Consider the following 22,637-nt stretch of genomic DNA (forward strand, 5'->3'; position numbering starts at 1 on the left):
GGTTTAGGTACAGCTTTCTGAAGATGCCACTTTCTTGGGTTCTGGGGAACTTGTTTCTGTTTCTAGCCTCACCTAGAAAAATCTCCAAATAAAGAAAATGGAGTCCCTGAGACATGATTGTCACAGAATATTAATCCTGGCACCGAACATTCCGGGGGTCCAATATAAGTCAAGAAAAAGTAACCACATTTGATAGCTTTTGTGTAACTAGTGCAAATTCATGTCACTGAACTTATATTGTAGGCACTGAAGTTATATTCGACTAGAATTGAAAAATTTTTGTTTCCTAACAGGTCATTGCAGTGACATAAAACTTTGACCCTTTACCTCTAACTTTTGTCCTCAGATGGTCCTGGTGGAGTTTGCATACGGACATGGCAACTCAGGAGGAAAAACCTAGACCCCATATAAGTGACGAGAAATTCTCTTGTTTACTAAAACTACATTCTAGTAGGTTCTGAGATTGAGTCAATGTGTATGGGTGCTAATTTAATGAATGGGCTGTTTATTCATGATTTAGTAATGATCTCTGTGGGGGCTGCAGTCCTTGAGTGCACAGTATTAATAATTTATGAAGAAATCATGGTGGTAGTTACTACAGTAGTACTTTGAATCATCTGCCTTACCTGGTATGAGTGACGATGTCTGTCAAGGCACCACCTTCTAGAAACTCCATGACCACCCAGAGCTCATCTCCAACAAGGTAGCTGTTATACATGTCAACTACATTGTCATGGTGGTAATCACGCATTATCACGACCTGCATGAGGGAGAAAGATGTATATTTACTTTCTGCTGCTGATATCTGGCTATGTTTTCACTGGTGGCCATATAAATACTTTGAGTGAGGTGCATTGAGTGCTGGGGAATTTCGTCAGGGATTTACTGTGGATGACAGGCATCAACAATAGTTACTGATAGTGAAAAGAATCAAGTGAGTATATTTGCTTAAAAAATGACAGGCCAATCAGACATTGGAAAGATAAGAAGGGTGAAGGGGGGAGAGAAAGGTTAAAAGAGGGGAGGAGGAAAGGAAGACTTTAAGATATAAAATTTGATATAAAATTTATCAAAGATACAGTTTACTTCAGCATTTGGGAAAATGTAATCAGACACATCTAAAGGACTTGTATAGATCACTCTCCATACTTTACTGTGGGGCAACCCACTGAGGATTTATAGTAGCTGAATGGATAGTACTGGGGCCCATGTATTAAACAGTTATTAGAGGGGCTGTAAGACACCAGATTACTTGGGATAGATCTGAGGAAGAATTGGTCTGAATACAAAGAACATACTTAGATGGTAACATGCTATAGGCTGTTAAAAGGCCAAATTATGCCTATTTGTTGGAAAGAGTATCTGGGAATTGTTGCCCTGTAGCTACTTCTAGTTGATTTTCAGAATTTGTGTGAAGTGGTAAGCTATGTCTGTCTGCTCTGAAACTGTGATTTAGAAAAAAAAATTCTAAGAATCAGAAACAGGATACAGGGAAGATGTTCAAGCCCACTTATCTGGAGCTCTGTGTGGCTTCCAGGGCTTATGTAAGCTATTGAGCATCTTGTGGGAACTAGAGATGAGGGAGGCCACTGGGCCTTCATGGAGCCTCCAGTGATGAGGTTTTCAGAAGTAGCTGAGAGCACTGTACAGTGCCCATGGACCAATTCACTTCTGTACTCTAATAAGAGAAGGATGTTCTCCCAATAGAACTTCAAATGTCTCAAATATCCATAGACTATTCTGGAGATGTGGACCAACAACTCTATCAAATCATTTATTCCCTGATTGCTGGTAAAATTACAAAAGGGACAAAATTCCAAAACATTGTTTTGGGTTTTTTTGTTTTTGTTTTTGTATTTTTTGATACAGTTACTCCTGTCTTACTTATTTTAGAGCTTCTAATTGATACATAGGCAATAAATATAAAAAAGTTGATATGTAATGTATAACGAAGGCAAAACTGATGTAACAATTATTATTATCAGTAAGACAAACGTCATAACTCTAATGGAAAAGCAAACAAAGGGCATATGATTTAAGGAAGGATGAAATGGCATGTAAATACATAAAAATAAAATCAGACAACTAATAATAAACTTTTAATTAAAGTAGTAAGATTTCTCCATGTCTATGAGAACCGCAGAGATAATATAATATCTACTAATTGCTGAAAATGTGACTGAGGATTGTTATTGGTAAGGAATCAAATTAATACTTTTCTGAAAACATTATATATTAACTCTCTAAAAACTATATATATATATATATATATATATATATATTTATGTGCCATTTGGCTTGTTCATCACACATTATGAATCCAAAAAGACTATAAAACATGAGGCTAAACAGCATTCACTGAAAGCATTATAAATCAGAGATCATTTAATAAATATGATTTATTTAATATATGATGGAAAAATTTGAGGCCATTGAAGAAATATGCTTGATATGTTAAGATATAAGAACTTACTATCTAAAATTTCATTAACATGAAATGAAACCTAAATTAAACATTAAGTTAAAATATAAAGCTATCTGTCTACATGTATAGCATTATTCCAAATAGAAGATAAGTAAACAGTAAAATATAAGAAAATACTAAAATATTAATGTAGGCTGCTATTGCTTGACATATATATATTTTGAAGGCTTGAAGGCCTTGTGAATTTATGAGTTACATATCCAACAAAAAATGTATGGAAATAGTTTTTAAAATGAGTATGTACTATAAAAAAATTTTGTCCTTATAATTCTATAAATGATGTAATATCTGTATAGCATTTACACTGTGATAGATACTATAAGCAATCTAGAAATGATGCATCATGCAGAGGAGAATATGCATAAATTAAATGTAAGCACTTTACATCCTTTATAGAGAGGGCACAAACAGGTATGGAGTTTAGTGTTGGCAGAGAGAGCAGGACAGATCCTCTAGACATGTTGAGTAGTGAGTACACCCACAGAGACAGACAGCACAGTACGAGGGAGCTCTGCAATCTGCTGGACAGGCCTCAAACCCTGGCTTCACAGTCAATTAGCCATATGATCCTGGGCTAGTCGTTTAACCAATCTTTGTTGCTGTGTCTCTCGAGTGGTAACACCTTTCTACCTCAAAGCGTTGTTGCTCAGCTAGGACGGTGCTTAGCACAGCGGCTGATATGCATGGAGTACTTTAAAAAGGGAACGGCCATGCATGCATAGATCAGGACTAGAGGAAGGACTGCAGGGAGATGTTGATTTTGCCTCTATTTGCAGTGCTAATCTACGCCTGGAAACATAATATTTCTGTCTGTCTGTCTGTCTGTCTGTGTTGTGGGGGAGGTATGTAGTGCTGCGTACATGGGTATGAGCAGGTATATGGAGGATAAAGGACAACTTTAAATGCCGTTGCTCAGGAGTGTCCTTGGTTTTTTGGAGCCGGGTCCCTCACTAGCCAGGGCTTCACACATAGGGTAGACCCTCTGGCCAGAAAGCACTGGATTGGAGCAAGTGCACAATTGGAGCTCTCCCAGCACTGGGATTAAGAACACTTATGACCATGCCAGTTTGTTTGATTGTTTGTTTGTTGTTCTTTTACTTGGTTTCTGGCCATAGAACTTCGGTCTTTACGCTTGCATAGCAAGCAGTTTCCTAATGGAGTTTTCTTCCCAGCCCCTGCATGCATACTGTTTTTGAAATAGGCAGTAAATATTACATCAACATGAAAAAGAGGCAATGGAAACCCAGCATTTACCTCATTAAAAAGGAGTTCCCGTCTCTGCTGCTTTCGGAGGTCCATTTTCTTCACCGCCACTTGCTTGCCTGTGTGCTTCTCTGTTGCAATGCACACGATGCCTGTCGACCCTTCTCCAATTTTAATAAAGTTATCCAAATATTCCCTGGGGTCTCCTGGGCTGACCACCAGTTGCAGGGCAGCTCGAAACTGTTCATGGGATACCCTAGAGGGCTGCTGGTCTGAGGAGGAGCCCCAGCTGGGTGGAGGGTAGGTGCTCGAGGAGATACTGAGAGAGCTCAAGTAAGAAGCGGTGGAGATGTACTGAGAACTGGTTTGCAGGGAAGGATGGTGGTATAGGGACGCTTTGTGGTACCCAGGATACTGCTGGCTACTTGAAGAGTAGCCCGCTTTGCTTTGACTTTGAGGTAGTTTGGTGGGGCCTCTGGGATAGGTGTCGGACCCTGACAGTGGAGGACTGCAGACCATCTGTGCTCGATCGTAATCCACCTGGGAAGACATACATGGGCAATATTTACCGATCCCAATCTGATGACTCCGGCTGCGAGAAGGAGGAGGAGAAGCAGTGCCAACAGGACCTGCCGGGGCAGCTACAGCTACACCCAAGAAAGTGCTTCCCCACATCCGTGCTTCCTACCCCTACCTCCAACAGCAGGCTTATTTGATCAATATGATCCTTATCCAAGATATACTTTTTGTTTATGCCATAATTATAAAGAAAACACCCCATTATAAAGGACATTAATTCTCAATCAACATTTGAGGGGAAATGTCAGGGATAAGAAGGAGAATTTCTCCTTGCTTTCAAACTTATCTCCTTGAAGGTAGTGTGTGAAATTCTTATACACAAAACAGCAGCTATACCTACAAAAGGTAAGTTGTAGCTTCTGGTGTTAATTAGCTTTTGCTTCGATATGGAGTATTAAGTAAAAGTGTAGGATTTTTTTGCCAACTAAGTTCAGTTGAGAATAAGGAAAATTTTCAGGTAATCATGAGAAAAAATATTTGGCATTGTCCAGCCTTCAGTGAGATCCCAGCAAAAACCATTCCACAGTGATGTTGAGGAGTAGGGATGAGGGAACTCGGTAGTGGAGATGGGGAGAGTAAGAGGAACAAGGAAGGGCAAGAAAGCCAGCAAATTGCTGTGTCCATTTGAAGGGCCCCAGCCTTGTGGTGCAGCTTCTCTCGGTGAAATCCCTTACTCTGCCTTTCTTCAACTGCTCTATCATGTGAGCACATAGGAATCTGTCTGAGAAGACCATGCTTCAAGCAGTAAGGCTTCCTGCCATTATTGAGCTAGAAACTGACACCCATGAGCCAGAGTGAAAATGTCTCCTTTAGTTCATGTCCAACCTTCAGATGACAGCAGCCCTGCCTGATTCTTTAACTGCAACCTTATAAAAGATGCCAAGACAGAATCGACCACGTAAGATCCCCCAAATAACTGATATCCCAAAATGGTGAAATAGTAAATGTTTGTATTTTATGTGTAAGAGTCAATGTGCTAAGTAGCAGTACATTTCGTTTTGTGAGAGTTCTTTACAGAACAGTTGATAGCTTATATATTAAGAGATCTGACCCAAGGATTTATGCAAATTGATAAATGTATACTGCTGTTTCAAGCAGCAAAACTCTGGGATAATTTGTTAAACAGCAATAGATAACTTAATCATGGAGACATTTTTTTGACTTCTGCTATGACTGATTAAGCTCGAGAGAGTTATTAGACACCCATGTGGAGAGGTCACCTAAATGACTTAGACATCTTTTAAGTCCAGGGATAAATGGAGAGTAAAGACATGAGTGTGAGAACCATCAATGCTTACTTGATAGTAAAGACATGATGCTGAATTTGTAACAAAAGGTGCAAGGAACCCAACATCTACATGTTTACAACATCAGAAAGAACAGAAGGACTCTGTAAAATCAGAATGAGAAGTACTGGCCAGTGACGGGAAGGAAACACAAAGGCAGCATAGGAATTTGGAGTTGTGGCCAAAAGTATTTTATGAGGAGATAGCTGAGTGTTGCTGAATATTCACTGAAGTGAAAGAAATGGATCCATCACCTATAAACCTGGCAAGATGGTGGACCAGGCAAGTGTCAGCATCATCTGTCTACTGCATGTAAGGATGTCTATTCCATTATACAAGGGAGCAAGGACTGCATATAGTGATCTCCTAACAACCACTACCCATTCTTGGTTGTTCTGCATTGTTTTGGCTCTGATAACAGTGATGTCCTATAACACATGTAACATGTAACACATGTAATAGTCACTTGTTCCAGCTTCAGGGACACATCACTCCTTCAGATGGATCTACCACTCCGATGACATTGGAACAGGGAACAGGTATCCCCTAAGCCAGGGTCCTGCCTTGTATGCAGAGGATCATACTTGGGCATATCATGACTCTGATAGCTATAGTCAAGATCCTCAGCATCTTTGAGCCTCGGTTCCCTCATTTATAAAATGAAATAATGGTAAATATATTAACATCTCATTGCTTAGATTGTAGAAACTCCAAAAGATTGTGTAGATATGAAAGGATTTGAAAGATGATGGGCCAATAAACTGTTAGAGTTCTGTAAAGCACTTCATATAATAATGTCACTATAAAAGAAAAAAAAAACCTCAGAAACAACAAAACTAGTTATCGTTTACAGAATATGTATGCCATACCAATGTCATATATGTCCCTGTACGTTTTCTTAAAACAATAAGACATAAAGCTTTTAATTATGATACACTGCACAATTGTTATAATTCACCTACTCCATTATAAACCAGACTGATTTCTAAGACCCTGAGTGTGTGTGTGTGTGTGTGTGTGTGTGTGTGTGTGTGTGTGTGTATGTGTGTAATGGGAACAGATTAGAGGGACATCACTGTAATAAGCAATTAGAGTCTTGCTTCCCATTGAGCTACCATTAATCAAGGCTCACCAGCAAGGGGAGAAGGAAAGACTAAGTCTTACATTTTTATGTTTGAAAGTGGGTCTTGGGAGCTTCAAATGCCATCACTTTCCAGAGTCCTCATGGAGAGATTTTTTTTCTTTCTCACAGTTAAGACAAAATTGCATTCATCTCCCATGAGCATGTATAGCTGATTTCTAAAGGTATATTACAGTGACTCCACAGCCCGTAGGAGACACAAACATCACATTGCACTGTGTTGGGGGCATTTCCTCCTCTATCAGCTGTCAGCAGCATTATTAGGGTCTTCTCAGTGCAAGTGACTCATGGCATAGAAGACAAGGCACACGCCTGCACGAAGGGGACAATCTCCTCTTGCAGACATGACACAATTGTTTTTTTAGAGCTGAACATCTTTGAAATGAGGTGTTTTAGAGAAGATGACGCAATTGTCTTTCATGGCTGCTGCTAAGAGGTGCAGACTCTTAAAGAAGTGATGTGGCACAAGCACAACCACCAGAGACAACGTTAGAGCCAAGCTAAGTGACTCAGAAAAATTAACTGTCTGCTTCGGGCAAGTGAACATGAGGTCTCTCCTTGGGGCCTTTATCCATCCACTGAAGGGGATGATAGCAGACGATCAGGCTTCCCAAAAAAGTGCAGGAGTTATCCCCCTGGGGCAATGGGGTCACCAAACTGCAGCTTTCACATTGATCTTAACCAATTGCAGTGATGGAGTATGTTACAGGCTCATGCCTATGGCAAAGACCTCATTCCTTTTAATTCTGTTTTGTTTTCAATAAAATTGAGGCTTGGGAACATAAAATATTTCATATGTAACTCAGGTCAATGGCCCTCTATGCCCATGAGAATCACAGGACACACTGCTTCTGCCGAGGTCGATCCTGTATTCACAGACGTGGGCATCTGGATGCCCTGAGCCCTTAGTATATTGGCACCCAGATCTCATTTCTAGGCTTCAGTGGCATTCCCACTATTCCTTGTCTCCTACCTGATCAGTGTAATCAAAGCTAGGACTCGTCCTTATGATTAAAATTCATTGACATTTTCCTGTGGTTGGGCTCTCTCCCTAAGGGTCTACTCTATTAAAAGTCTGTTCTTGAAGGAAAAGGAAACCCTAATGACAGCGTTTGTTCAGTGCTTTCCGTGTTCCAGGGACTATTCTGAGTACTCAATGCACATCATGGCATTTCAACCTCACTTTAGACAATAAGACCTATTTTATTTTATCAGATGACTGAGGCATATAGGTTGAAGTAGTTCAGATAAAAAGACTTTAAGCTACTAAGAAAGCAGAATGACAGTGCCAGCTTTCTTTCAGTCATTTTCCACTTGGGTCATATGCAAATTCACCGAGACAGGCTTCATTGATGGGGGATGGGAGTAAACAGAGGGAGCAGTATATGAACTGATAATGGCAGAGATAAGGGATGCCCTAGTACTTATCTGGGACCTTACATGTCTGAGTAGTCTGGAACAAAATCAGAACTGGACCAGAAAATAATGAATGATAAGGCCTATGGGAGGAGAGAAACACTAGAGTTATAGCTTTGTTTTTTAACAGTGTTGCCTTAGATTACTCTTCAAATATATACAAAAAAGGGGTTGTGTCAAGAAAATGAATTGATCATCTATGTAAGCAGCTCATTATTTTCAGTTTTGCTTTGGCCAAAGTCAACTTTGTATTCCATAACAATGAAACCCAGCTCACATCCTTATGGTCTTTTACAAAGGGAAACCTATTTGCTTTTCTGCGCTGTGACTACCTCTCCCTCACACACACTCCCGACATCTGTATTCATCCCTCTAACTTGTCTTTCTCACAGTAGTCTATATTTGGGAGTTTCACTGAAACAGAGGATCTGCCTATGTACATTCTTACATGCATGTGTTCATGCACAGGAGTCAAACTTGAACTATGAAATCTATTCTTCATGTAATTTAGAGACATATTCCAGAAGGAAAAGGAATAGCTATGGAGTTTACATGAGCAAGCCTGTATCTTGTATTTGTGAAGGGATGTAGAAGCTAGTCATTTAGTAAAAGCACAGTGCAGTTGAGTTAGGCTATCAGAAGGGATGGTAATTACTAAGTGAACCACCGCATCTCCCAGAACCCACACCCTAAACCATTTCCAAAGGATGTGTGCATGCAGTTTTCCCCCAGAGTCCCCAGTGCAAGGGCTGAGCAGGAGCAGAAAGCCTTAATGTTGGAGAGCAAACAATAGAGACACCACAAAGACTGTCCCTATTCCACCAGGGAAAGCAGACCTGTGTGTTTTGTGAACAAACAACTATAGGAATGGCCTCCCTCCCATGTACTCTGAAGGGGATTCCCATATGACTCAATGTAATAGGAGACAGCCAGATCAATTGTTTTGCAAATTATCACCCCGGGCTGCCAAAGCAGTTAGCTGCAGAGCAAGAAGACCACTAATGGTTGTTGTGCACCAGCTACATTTGGAGAGGGAATTCTCTCTGCAGGAATCTTTAAAAATACAGACAGATGAATAAGGCACTGTACCTTCCTTCCTTTTGGGGTGGTTAATAACAAGCACTTGGTTTTTAGTTTCCTGAGACCTTTCAGTATCCCATAGAAATTAATTCTTAAAGAAATGTGCCTTTTCGTGTCTCTAGTCAGGGTGTGAAGTCGGGGAGGAGGCTTATTATGTGGGAATAAATAATTCCCAGTTACCCGTTCAGCCAGAATGCCCTTCTACAATAAGTGCACTGTCTCCAAGGATAGGGTTAGGTACAGGCTTGTGATGTCTCAACATTATAAGTAATTATAGCAATGAATTCATTTAATCAATCAATTTCAGCAGTGGTGCACTGCAGTGGACAGGGTATAAAACTCCTCACCGCTATCAGTTGCCCCGATTACAGCTGGCTGTCAGCCAGAATTCCCCTGATCCATGTTAGTTAAATGCACATTAATCTGAATTTGGCAGTGTAATCAAGGCCCTAACTGAACTGTGAAATTGAATTCTGCAGTAGAACATCATTTGACCATTTTATGCCAAGGCAGGGGGAAAAAAGTAGAGGGTGGGAGAAAGAACAGAACGGGGGAAAAATCATGCTACAGCATCTCTTTGTCACCAGGAGCTCCTTCACTGACATCAAGGGAAGCTGTGGCTGGATGGTGCTGGAAGGTGGTGCATGCCTGTGATGGCTGGGCTGTGCATCTCTCCTACAGAATGGGGACTGAGGAATGTTCTGTGAAGGATGGAGATTACAGGGAAGGGAGACAGCTGCTTCCAGGGCTCAGTTGTGACGCTCCAGTACACCTTTTTGGAACACAATGAAACAAAGAGCTTGCTCATCTCAAAAAAAAAAAAAAAAAAAAAAAAAAAAAAAAAAAAAGGAAAAGGCAGACTGGGTGTTGCTTGCTCTACATAAATCAAAGCCGAGATAAAAGCGAACAACAGCCCTCTATTGTCTGAGAATGGAAAGTACATCTTAAATTTTTCTTGACTGAAAGGAAAATGTTAACAGGACCAGCCTTGACATTGGGAAAGGAAAAAGAGCATCTGTATGAGAGCCAGGGAGACTCACTAGTGTTTTTTTTCCCCTGCAGAGACATTTTAGGGACTGGTAATTAGGAAAAGGCAACTCAATCATTCTGGTGTCCCCCCTGTTGTGCTCTGCAATCCAGTTTCTCCCTGGTGATCAGCAGGAAACACCGCTGATGCGGGATGTTGATTCCTGCTTGCTCTCAGGCAAGCTGTAGAGCCCTGCCTGAGGCTCATGGGCTCATGGGCGTTCCTTCTTGCTTTTCCCAGCAGCTGGTTGCTGCCCTCTGAGCTACAGTCTGTCTTATTGCAGGGCATGAAGGAACCCCCTGTTCCCCTAATAAAGTAGTTACTGTTGCTTCTGCAAAGACAATACTTTGTTTTTTTTTTACTGATGTGGTGAGTTTCCTTCCTGGTATTTACTTTCATTTACAAAACGGAGCAATTAGTTTCATAGTGGATGTGGCATATTTACCCTGGCTGCCTGACAGGGGTACATAGCACATGCTGGGGGTGGATGTTCAACTTTGATAAAAGGGACAAGTGCTGACAGTGAGTAGTGGTTATGAGCAGCCCTGTGACCCTCAAAGCATTCAGCAGCTCCTTATGCTGCTGAGGTAAGGGGTTTGGAGGTAGGTCGGAGACCACGTGCAGTAGGAAACTCTTCAGTGCATTGAACAAGTTGTCAGGGATTTTTCCCCAAACCCTTGAGTTGGAATTTCATTTTGGCCTACAGGGATATACATTTCATAGCAAGGATCTCACAGAGTCAAGTATTTCTTGACTTGTAAATAGACAAGTGCACGGATGTTCAGATAAGTGCCTGTGATGTTATTGACTTCCGCAAATGGGCAGAGAGTACTTCTAGGAAGAAATGACTAAGTCTGTAATGAGCAGACTTGAGCACATGGATATTTCTGGCTTTTCTTCCACCTCTGGATTGGCATGCGTAATTATGCCCATAATTGTTTTTCCTAACTCAAAGGAAGTAGCCTCCATCCAACAACAGGCACTCTGCCTCATCATCCCCCGTGCCTGTAAGAATGAGCAGGGACTCTGAGTCCGTGGGGATTGGCTTTTTGCTTCTGAGTATTTGTTCATGTATGTCAGGGTTCTGAGAAAATTAGGGATGAACAATACCAGGCTAAACTCATTTTTCCTCTTAATTTAGTAGCAGAGGGAACTCATCTGACCAAAATATGACTTTTGTTAAATCATTCCCAGGAAGGAAAACATTCCCAGGAAGGTGTATGTTCATGTATAATAGAAGGGGGTATCTCCAATTATACCTGTATGGCAGGTGTTAAAGATTACATAGTATTATTCTTTACATACCTCAGCGGGGGCCATACAGGGACATGCATATAAAGGAAACAATGATAACGACAATAACACCCATTGTTATGTGAAGTCACTTAGTATTTTTTTCCATTTCTTTCAGGATTTGGTGAAGTCTGCAGGCTTAAGCAGCCCTACCATTACACTAAGGATCAGGCTCCTAATGGGTTCCTAGGTGATGGCCCACAGGGGAAAAAAGCAAAAGAGAAAATATAGAGCAAGAGTTGATGCTTTTTTACTGCCCGAGTCTGAGCATGCCAGTGCCACCAATAACAGTGTGTCATTGAACAAGTGATTTCCTGAAGGCTGGGAACATATGTCATTGTGATTTTCCTCCCCGAGAAAGCAAAGGGCCAGCCAAATAGTGAAGAGGACTCCTCTAGACACTCACTTAGAGCTTGCACACTTCACAATGCACCTATTGTTCTAGACAAATTGTGACCACCTTCATATGTCATCTGTTTGAGATACCAAGAACTACAGCAATAGACACTCTTGTTGCCCTGCAAATAGGAGATGATCTAGTAAACTGATCAAGATGTATACATAGCCCCTAGCTTCCATGAGGAATCCAAGAATTACACTTTGATTCTAGAGTGATATAAGCATTGTGTGATGAAATTAGAGGTCTCTTGTTGCTCACTAAGACTTTGTATGGTAATGAGGTATTTACTCAGTACACTGGCCTTCTGTGACCCACATCTCTAAAGTGGGGATGGTCCTTAGGCATGGGGAAGTCTGTGAAGAGGAACTAGATAGGATTATAGAATTTGTTTCTATGGTTTAAAAACACGTAAGATTACAAACGGAGAGGATATATAGGACCAGCTTTACTAGAGATGGTAGCATGTTTTCTAAGCAGAAATATCACCAAGAATAAGGGTTAATACTGTTTGCCATGTACTAACTCCTTGATGTTTATTAATCTTATTTGATTCTCATCACAAGGTCAAAGTTTGAAGCCTAGACAAGCTCATATAGCTTATAAGGACTCAAATAAAACTCTAGGCCTTGAATGTTTCTGTATTAGGTAACAACATTTTATCTTTAAGAAATTCAAACAAGGCTATCATCCAAGGTAGGATGAATTCATAGAAAAAGTCTTACAGATCATCCTACCTAAGTCTTTATTTTTGTAGCTTGTGGCTTCAGTATTTACCCATACTTTATATATTTGTTTTGGATACTTTATATATTTACATTTCAAACCCCTTTTTTGGTTTCCCCTCTGGGATGCCCCAATCCCATCCCTCCTCCCCCTGCTTCTATAAGGGAGCTCTGCCTCCCACCTACCCATTCCCACCTCACCACCCTGGCATTCCCCTACACTGGGGAATCAAGACTTCACAGGACCAAGGGCTTCTCCTCCTATTGATGCTGGATAATGCCATCCTCTACTACATATGTGGCTGGAGCCAGGGGTCCCTCCATGTGTACTCTTTGGTTGGTGGTTTGATCCCTGGGAGCTCTGAGGGGTCTGGTTGGTTGATATTGTTCTTTCTATGGGGTTGCAAACTCCTTTGGCTCCTTCAGTCCTTTCTCTAACTCCTCCATTGGGGTCCCCATGTTCAGTCCAATGGTTGGCTGTGAGCATCCAACTCTGTATTTTTCAGTCTCTGGCAGAGCCTCTCAGGAGACAGCAATATCAGGCTCCAGTCAGCAAACACTTCTTGGAATCCCCAGTAGTGTCTGGGTTTGGTGTCTGTATATGGGATGGATCCCCAGGTGGGGCAGTCTCTGAATGCCCTTTCCTTCAATCTCTGCTCCACATTTTGTCCCCAGATTTCCTTTAGACAGGAGCCATTCTGGGTTAAAAATTTGGAGATGAGAGGGTGACCACATTCCCAACTGGGGGCCTTGCCTAACCTCTAGATTTGAGATTGCAAGCTGGTACAACCAGTCTGGAAATCAGTCTGGTGCTTCCTCAGAAAGTTGGAGATAGCTGAGGACCCAGCTATACCATTCCTGAGCATATACCCAAAAGATGCTCCAACACATAACAAGGACACATGCTTCACTGTGTTAATAGCAGCCTTATTTATAATAGCCAGAAGCTGGAAAGAACCAAGATGTCCTTCAACAGAGGAATGGATATAGAAAATGTGGTACATTTGCACAATGGAGTATTACTCAGCTATTAAAAACAATGACTTCATGAAATTCTTATGCAAATGGATGGAATTAGAAAATACCATTCTGAGTGAGGTAACCCAGTTACAAAGTAACACACATGATATGCATTCTCTAATAAGTGGATATTAGCCCACAAGCTTGGACTACCCAAGATACAACTCAAAGATCATATGAAGCTCAAGAAGAAGGAAGTCCAAAATGTGGATACTTCAGTCCTTCTTAGAACAGGAACAAAATACTCACGGGAGGTGGAGGGTAGGAGGGAATTGGGAGGAAGAGAGGAGGGGAAGGAGGAAAAAGGGGGTAAAAGGATTAGGTATGGGAGGATACAGGAATGTAATACAAAGGGTCAGGAATTTGAATGGAGGTGTATAGCAATGGGGGAAGGGGAACTGGTGAGCAAGTCCCAGATGCCAGGAAAGCAGGAGGTTCAGAAGACCCAACAGGTATGAGATTAGCTAAAATTCCCAACAAAGAGGAGGGAGAACATGTAATTTATATTTCTAAGTGACTAGAAGTCCTATCTGGAGCATACTATAAACAGACAGCCCAAGAGCTTCCTTGTGCACACGAATCTCACTAGTATCCAGCAGTGTGTCCTAAATGAAAAGTCATACACCCATTTTTCTGTTCCTTAGCTTTCCTCTAGGAAAATACAAATGTTCTGGAAGTCAGAGGGATGCAGTTTTGACCCTGACTCAGCACTGCATTGACATGCTTTGGGAAGCCCATAAAGATAGCTGTCTGGAGTTTCAGCTTTCTCAACTGCCCTACAAAGGAGCCTGTTTTTTGTTTTTTGGTTTTTTTTTTTTCCTGGACCTGAAAGGACTAAATTGGGCAATATCTACAAAAGGTTTCTCATTGTTCTTAGAACACAGTGGTCCTGGTATTATAGCCACTCTCTGCATGCCAATATAGAGACTGGCATTTCAGCTACAAGAATGAGTAAGTAGGCTGTTCTAACATGAATTCGTTTAACCCTCAGACAACCTGATGAGGCAGGGTCTGTCTTTCTCTCCCTTTTATGGTTACAGAGGAGTCAGAGTTAGGCAGTCACCTGGTAAGTAAGTGGTAGTGTTATGACTCAAGATTTGAGCAATTTTCCTCCCCAAACTTAATCCCTAACTGCTCAAAGCGTTTGATCAAAGGTAGCTGTAGATGGCTCCTCTGGAGATATTTGATTTTGTATGACCTTGTCCATGGCAAAGGGTGATATATTTTTTATTGTAGATATTTTAATTATTGTGACTAAAGAATGGGAACCCTTTACACCTAATAAGGAAGGGTACGAGGATGCTGTTACATGCTCAGCAAAGCCAGAATAGCCCCTCACGGGAAAAGAATTACCATATCCAAAACATCAGTAGTGTCAAGGTGGAGAAACCCTGCCTCTGAATGAAAGAGGATGATATAAGAATATGTTGAAGTAATTTTTGATGCAATATCATTACATTAGATCCAGAAAGAGTTCATGAAGGCCAATTGCAGGTTTTGTAATCTCAGAATCTGTCCCTGTGTTGTTGGAGATCTATGCCGGGGATTAACACAAAACATCTGGACTGCAGTTGGTACACGAACTGAATGAGCAGGTGACTAATGTGACTCCCAAACCTTATTCTGTAACTTACAATGGGGGCAAGAAATTTTGCTATGAGCCTTAACTAAGCAACACGTTTATCTAACACACTGCAAGCACCAGGAGAGCCACTGAATTGTCACTGTGTCAGGGATTTCTCAGGGGCTTTACCCCAACGTGTTCTGGTGGCACCAAGACACATAAGTCAACATCCTTCTATCTGCTTGGTCCCTGGAGAGCACTGAATGGGCAACGATAAACTCAACATGGCAGTATCTCCCGCTAGGTCGCTGTGGGATGGACATGTCCTCTGGGGAGAGTGGGAAGCGTTCTTTCTTTCTTTTTTCTTGCTACTTTCTGTAGTAGTGTGAGGAGAGTGGCATCCGACTTTGTTTGCCTTTCTCTCCCACCTCAAGGTTTTATCTGCTGAGCTTCAAGATTTAAAAGGAGAGAATAGATGTCAGTATCAACGAATGTTATTATAACTTCTATTCTTTTCATTTTAATAAGAAAAGTGGAGTGGGCTTTTGTTGTTGTTGTTACCCTACATTTTTCTTCACTGTGAGTTAGAATTAAACTTTAAAAAAAAATCAAAGGACAAAGCATCAAACAAACCTTTCTCTCTCTCTCTCTCTCTCTCTCTCTCTCTCTCTCTCTCTCTCTCTCTCTCTCTCTCTCCCCTCTCTGTCTCTCTGTCTCTGTCTCTCTCTCTCCTCCTCCCTCCTCTCTCTCTGTCTCTCTGTCTCTGTCTCTCTCTGTCTCTCTGTCTCCCCCCTCTCACACACACACACACACACACACACACACACACACACACACACACACACACACACACACACACACAAATGCATCCCTCCTTTTGCTCCATGGTATCTGTGCCATTTTTTCCCTATGTGAATATCACCCACCCTTCTCTAGAAACTGTCAGGAGGCAAAGCCAAATTATCTGAGTCGTGATCACTAGTTCTTGCCCCAGCAGGAAATCCAAATGCAATTGGTTGACTTTTCAGAGTACAGCTCTAAAGGCAGAGGCACCTAACTGTTTTTAGAGAGATGTTATATTTTTAATCAAGTAAGTGTTTTAATTACCAACATGTTTCCCGCCTCTTGCCCTCCCACAGAACCTGCTCCTCAATTCTCCTGGGTTTAGGGGAACATGGGAGCAGCAGCCTGCTCCTTTGGAACAGTGGCTTAAGAGTGCTGACAACCTCAGGGCAGACAGTCTCATGTGTGAATGGACTCATGTTGTTCCTTAGCCACAATTGATGATGCACTGCTTTTGGGTTTTCAAAAGCTGGAGTTCAGGGCAGGAGTTCTGTTTTGATTTATATTTAGAAGTCTATAAGAAATGAAGCAAATTCCCATTTTTGGCTCTGTCTCCTTCCTCTCTTCCTCTTATGTCAAAGTTCTGGGGGGTTGTGAAACTTAGCTTAGATTTTAGTTGCAAATTCAGCTGAAGCCCTGAAATAGCGTGGGCCTGCATAAAGGGGAGAGCTAGACTGGGAGAAATGGCAAGCTTGAATCTAGAGGTTTTGTGTAGACAGCTAACTGAAATCTTATGTGTGACCTGAGACTCCCTGAACCCCAGTGTTCTATTCTGGGAAATGAGTGGCCAAGGCTTACTCTTCCTGGTCATGCTAATCCCAAAGGTCTCTAGGCATGAGTGAAGTGCACTAGACAGGACTTAAACCAAAGTGCAGAGTCTGAATCCCTTCTAGTAGAGCTAGGGTTTATCTCTAGCCATTTCATTCTGAATCCTGTATGAAAAAAATGGGTCCAGCGATACCAGGCTGACTTCATTTTTTCAAGAGAAGCCTGAAATCTCATAGTTTGTGACTTATGAAGTAAAAAATGGCTAAACTTGTTGATGGGACAAAAATGACCCCAGGGCTGAAAGGTGATGTATTTCAATAGGATTTTCTCAAGGACAATGACCCAAGCAAGTGCCTTCCCATTTGTTCATGGTGTAGTGATGAGGACTGAATCCGGGGCCCTGCATGGGTATGAATGTACTCTACTTCTCAGCCCCATCTTAGCCCTTTGTTTTGAGACAGTCACTAGGCCCTTGAGACTTATTCTGTTGTCCAGGCTGGACTTGAACTTGTGATTCTCCTGCTACAACTCTATGAGTTCTAAGATTACAGGAGTGTGCTCCATGCCCAGTGCATTCTTTACAATAAATTCCGAGCATGTCAGTTGATTCAGCAGTAGAACATATTTATTTGTTTGATTCTAGAACTATGAAGGGCTCCTCTCCATGGTACACACAGAGAATCTATGGTAGAGTTGTGTTAAATACCAGGATATACATGTAGGTGCTATGTGGGTTTGACTATTGGCTAGTGAGACCTGTGTCCAGCAATTGTAATAGAAAGAATGAAGTAAAGTATTGGTGGTACCCTAACTATGGTCCTTCAAATACATTTAATATGGTGAGATTAAAAACACGACAATCATTTACATTAACTGGAGTGTGTTTTTCATGCCTCATTTTCTCAGCATTCATTTCTAATTTTTTTCCGTGGGAGCAAAAATAACGGGCCCTTTGTTTCTTCTAACATATAGCTTAATTCACTTTCTGTTTTCCCAAATGGCTTCTCTTAAACATTTTAGATAGTAAGTAGAAGAAAAATTTAACTGCAATTGACAACGGCAGCCTAAAGGCTGGTCTCGCAGGGTTGTCTATGTTACCAGACAAGGTGCTGAGGAGAAAGCACTGATGTAGGTGTATTGACCACTAGTAGTCATGTCCCACCAAGGTTGTCTTGAGACTCAAGGTAATCCATAATCCATATTCAAATCCTGCCTTTCTGCTTCAGGTGCACAGGTGAGGTCAATCCTTTGTAAGTTACCATGAACCAACCATGTGTATACTCCCTGGGCTGTTTGTAAATGGCTTATGTGCTCATGGAAATGGTGTGCTGTTAACCAAAAAACAGTACGTTCCCCATAGTCTTCTTCAAGGTGTGGGGTATGGTGGACCTCTCAATTTTCAAAGCAAATTTATATGAACCTTATTTAAGAATATACTTTGGGGTAGGGGCTGTCTCATTGATGGGGTGCCTGCCTAACACACATAGGACTCTATAAAGGATTCCTAGAACTCTGGAATAAAAATTAGATAGTCCAGAAATTAGCTGCTATCTACTACTGAAAATAATCATATAGAAAGTGTTGTTAAGATTTAAAAGAAATTACCCTAGATGCACAGAACACATGACACTCAAGAAGGATGACCAAAATGTGAATGCTTCACTCCTTCTTTAAAAGGAGAACAAGAATACCCTTGGGAGGGAATAGGGAGGCAAAATTAAGAACAGAGGAACACCCATTCAGAGCCTGCCCCACATGTGGTCCATACATATACAGCCACCAAACTAGATAAGATTGATGAAGCAAAAAAAGTGCAGGCCAACAGGAACCGGATGTAGATCTCTCCTGACAGACACAGCCAGAAAATGGCAAATACATAGGCGAATGCCAGCAGCAAACCACTGAACTAAGAACGGGACCCTCGTTGAAGGAATCAGAGAAAGGACTGAAAGATCTTTTTTTGGTTCTTTTTTTCGGAGCTGGGGACCGAACCCAGGGCCTTGCGCTTCCTAGGCAAGCGCTCTACCACTGAGCTAAATCCCCAACCCCAGGACTGAAAGAGCTTAAGGGGCTTGAGACCCCATATGAACAACAATGCCAAGCAACCAGAGCTTCCAGGGACTAAGCCACTACCCAAAGACTATACATGGACTGACCCTGGACTCCAACTGCATAGGTAGCAATGAATAGCCTAGTAAGGGCACCAGTGGAAGGGGAAGCCATTGGTCCTGCCAAGGCTGGACCCTCAATGAATGGGACTCTTGGGGCGAGGTAATGGGAGGAGGATGGGGAGGGGAACACCTATATAGAAGGGGAGGGGGAGGGGCTAGGGGGATGTTTGCCTGGAAACCGGGAAAGGTAATAACAAGTGAAATGTAATTAAGAAATACCCAATTTAATAAAGATGAAGAAAAAAATAGATTTAAAAGAATGATTGAAAGCATGCTCTTATATAAAAGACTGTCCTTTGAGTTATATATAGATATCCTGGATACACATACATACATATATATATATATATATATATATATGTATATACATGTATATATATATGAGATATTTATCCATATCTCTACATGTACATTGAAGAATTGGGGACTATTATGCTATTGTCTGTAATATCCTACAGTTGTTTACCCTTCATCATAGAACTTAGTAAATATGATCAGACTGTATTTATTATTTGTAAATTGTTCCATTAAATACAATTTTTGTGCTGTTTTGATCAGAAATCTTGTAGTAGATCCCAAAAGTCTAATTCTGATTCTAATGACATATGGACCTTGTTTTAAAGCCTTTGATTATGGAATTCATGAGAAAATAAGGTAAAATTGGATAATGATTTTCACTGCAAATGCAGCAGGCTCTCAAGACGCTGGCCATCTAGAGCCTTCCTGGCAGGGTCAGTCACAGAGAAGAGGTGGTGAACCTTACCTTTGGAATGCACATTGTGGGCTCAGACAATCGAGGGTAGGTGTAGGAGTTGTACGAGTGTCCTTGAGGATGAGTTTTAAATGCACTTGCTCCAAATGGCATCATGGGTTCCTGAAGCCCTGAGCCTGACTTGGATCTCTGGCGCATGGCTGGCTGAGGGCTTGTCTGATGCAGGTAGGATGATTTTGGCCTCCTATCATAGTCATCAAAGCTGGGTCCCCAATCACTTTCACTGTATGCCAGACTCTCCTTGGAGCACCTGCTGGTCCCTGCAGTTCTAGAAGGCGTGAGTTGGAATGAGTAGTCCAGAGGGGAGCTACTGGAGGCTCGCTGATAACCCCACTTGAGGTCACCGTACTCACTTGCTTTGCTCAGTGAGTCCAAGTGTGTGTGATAGTCGACGGGGAATCTGGCCAGGTCGGTTTTCAAAGGCTTCATCTCGGGATAGTAGGCATCTCCATGTTTCATCTTCATAGCATGCCCGTTTTGCTTGGCTGCATGGCTGCCTCTATAGTACAGATCCAGGTCGTCTCCATAGAGACTCCTGTCTCTATACTTTTCAGTTGTGTAGTCCGTAGTAGTATCGGATTCACTAGAATATTGTGAGAAAGTAATGAAGCCGTTTTCCTCGGAGTGGCCTTGAATGCGGCTAGCTGCTCCCTGATCTGGGGTGGGTGGACTTTCTTTCCTTAAGGAGTTGGAGCGAGTCACGGAGATGTTGTCAAAATCCTCTAGCAGACCGTTGATAGAGCTTTCCTTGCAGGATTTATTTCCTCTGACGATTGTCTAGGAATAATAGGAGGAATATTGTTTAAGATATTAGCCCTGCTTTTATACTTGCTGAAAGATAGTCCCCCTACTTCCTTTAGTTTACAGTACAGAAGAAAACATGAGAGGAACTTTTAGTTAAAAAAAAATTTAAAAAAAGATAATTGTTGCCTAATTTCCTGGGAAAAAATAAATCAAATATTCAACAGTAATCTGGGCTTTCCAATTTGTGCTTACCTGTTGCATTAGAATAGAGAGGGTCTTTTCCAATTATTTTGCCAATAAAAAATAAACAATAACATTCTTTTTAAATTACTTTCAATTTAAATTTTGATAATTTCATACATATGTGTTTTGTGAATATATTCACCTTGTTTCCCTCTCTTGCCCCCTCTCTGACAGACCTTTCTTCCTTATAACTAGTATGGCGCCTAGTGTCTTGGTTTTTGGGTAGGTTTTGTGAATGGAGGCACAGCTGCAATGTATTCCTTATTGGGTTGGCCATACCATGTCCAGAAGATAGCATTTCACAGCACTCCACCTTATCCTCCAGCCATTGCCATCTCTCTGCTTCTTTGTCTGTGATGTTCCCTGCTAATGGCCTGTTTGGGGCTGAGCAATCAACAGCCATGTTTTTCTCAGCCTGTTGATCAGTATAAATCTCTGTATTAACCATTTCCCACTGCAAAGAAACCTCTCTGGCAGAAACACTTGTTTAAGGGCATAAACATTTAGAATGTAGTTTGGCGCGTGTGCATGTGCATGTGCGCTCGCAATGTAGTTTGGCGCGTGTGCATGTGCATGTGCGCGCGAACACACACACACACACACACACACACACACACACACACACACCAGTAATTTCAGCCTGAGGGCCTGTGCAAACCTTCAGCTTCTAACAACAGGCTGATGACTGTAAATTTTAGCAGTCGATAGTGTTTGGTTATAAAAAGCATATTATTTTAAAATTCACTATTCAGATGATTTATAAGCATTGTATATAAACGTGGGTAGAAATGGGTGTGCGGTCTTTATACATCTACGGAAGACATATCTGACTGATGCTATAAGACTTTATGGACTATTCTTGAAGACACTTTCTGAAACTGTGAATATGGAATAGAATGGAGAATAGTTATGTGGTTTCCTTTGCAATCCAATGTGACACTGTTAAGTATATTACTACAGTTCTTGCAGTAGCCACATGTGTGTGTTACCATCTCTGAATCTGGGATTTTGCTAGGTAATGATGTGACTGTGTCTGGATCTCAGTGACAAAGTGTTCCCTTTAATAAACCTAAATAACATCAGAATACAAGGAACAGAAAGAAACGGCAAGCCACTTAGGAAGCCAGTTGGCTGTACCTTGGCTTGTCATTACATGGTTTGCACTGAAATCTGTGGGGGTGGATAAAAGAACAAAGAACAAAGCGTGGCTATCAAGATTTTAGGAGAAAAATACTGTTTGAGCAAGTTGTAAGGAATTCAAAATTATCCTAGTACCAAGGGAAAGCTCAAAGCGTAGGGAGAAGATCAAGCTGCCCTAGAGCCTGGGAGACACAGAAGAGTGCCTTGAACTCCATGCTGAAAGAAAGGACATTTTCCCTCTGACAAACAGTCTTAGATTAGTTATTTTTATTTATGTCCATTTAAATAAACTTATTTTAGAAAATTCTAACAGTGACATTTCATAGATGGGGCAGAGAACCCCAAAATACCCCTCTCACCCAGTGTTTCATGTATGGTGTTTTTGCATTACTGTTCATAAAAAGTCACCCTGACTCCATCAGCTTTTTGCTAGGGCTCCGGATTCCCATCCATGAGAAATAAATACTTATTATGTCTTTTGAGTCTCTGACAGTTCCTGAGACTTCCCTTGTGGTGGATGTTCTTGGCAATTTCGAGAAGCAGTGAACAAGTAATTTCAGAATGTCCCTCGGTTGGATTTGTCTGATGTTTTCGTCATGGTTAAACTGGGTTAATGGGTTTGTAGGGAGGAAGGCTGTAAAGTAGCAATTTCATCCCATTAGATCTGGTGCACACTGTCAACATGGCTTATTTCTGTTAACGTTACCTTGGTCACTTAGGTAAAATTTTATTGGTTAGGT

At 41.4% G+C, this 22,637-nt stretch overlaps 1 protein-coding gene across 1 annotated transcript in view; it reads right to left on the reverse strand.

Annotated features, from left to right (window-relative positions):
* Nucleotides 1–22,637, reverse strand: part of Pak5 (p21 (RAC1) activated kinase 5) — a 190,598-nt gene that overhangs the window by 15,979 nt on the left and 151,982 nt on the right. Inside the window, exons 4-6 of the mRNA XM_032904288.1 lie at nucleotides 19,762–20,547; nucleotides 3,740–4,228; nucleotides 627–760 (exon numbers count right to left, since the gene is read on the reverse strand). Coding sequence (XP_032760179.1) covers nucleotides 627–760; nucleotides 3,740–4,228; nucleotides 19,762–20,547 — 1,409 coding nt within the window. The remainder of the gene's footprint in view (nucleotides 1–626; nucleotides 761–3,739; nucleotides 4,229–19,761; nucleotides 20,548–22,637) is intronic.

This window comes from Rattus rattus, chromosome 5 (assembly GCF_011064425.1).
Source record: "Rattus rattus isolate New Zealand chromosome 5, Rrattus_CSIRO_v1, whole genome shotgun sequence".
Taxonomy (NCBI): Eukaryota; Metazoa; Chordata; class Mammalia; order Rodentia; family Muridae; genus Rattus; species Rattus rattus.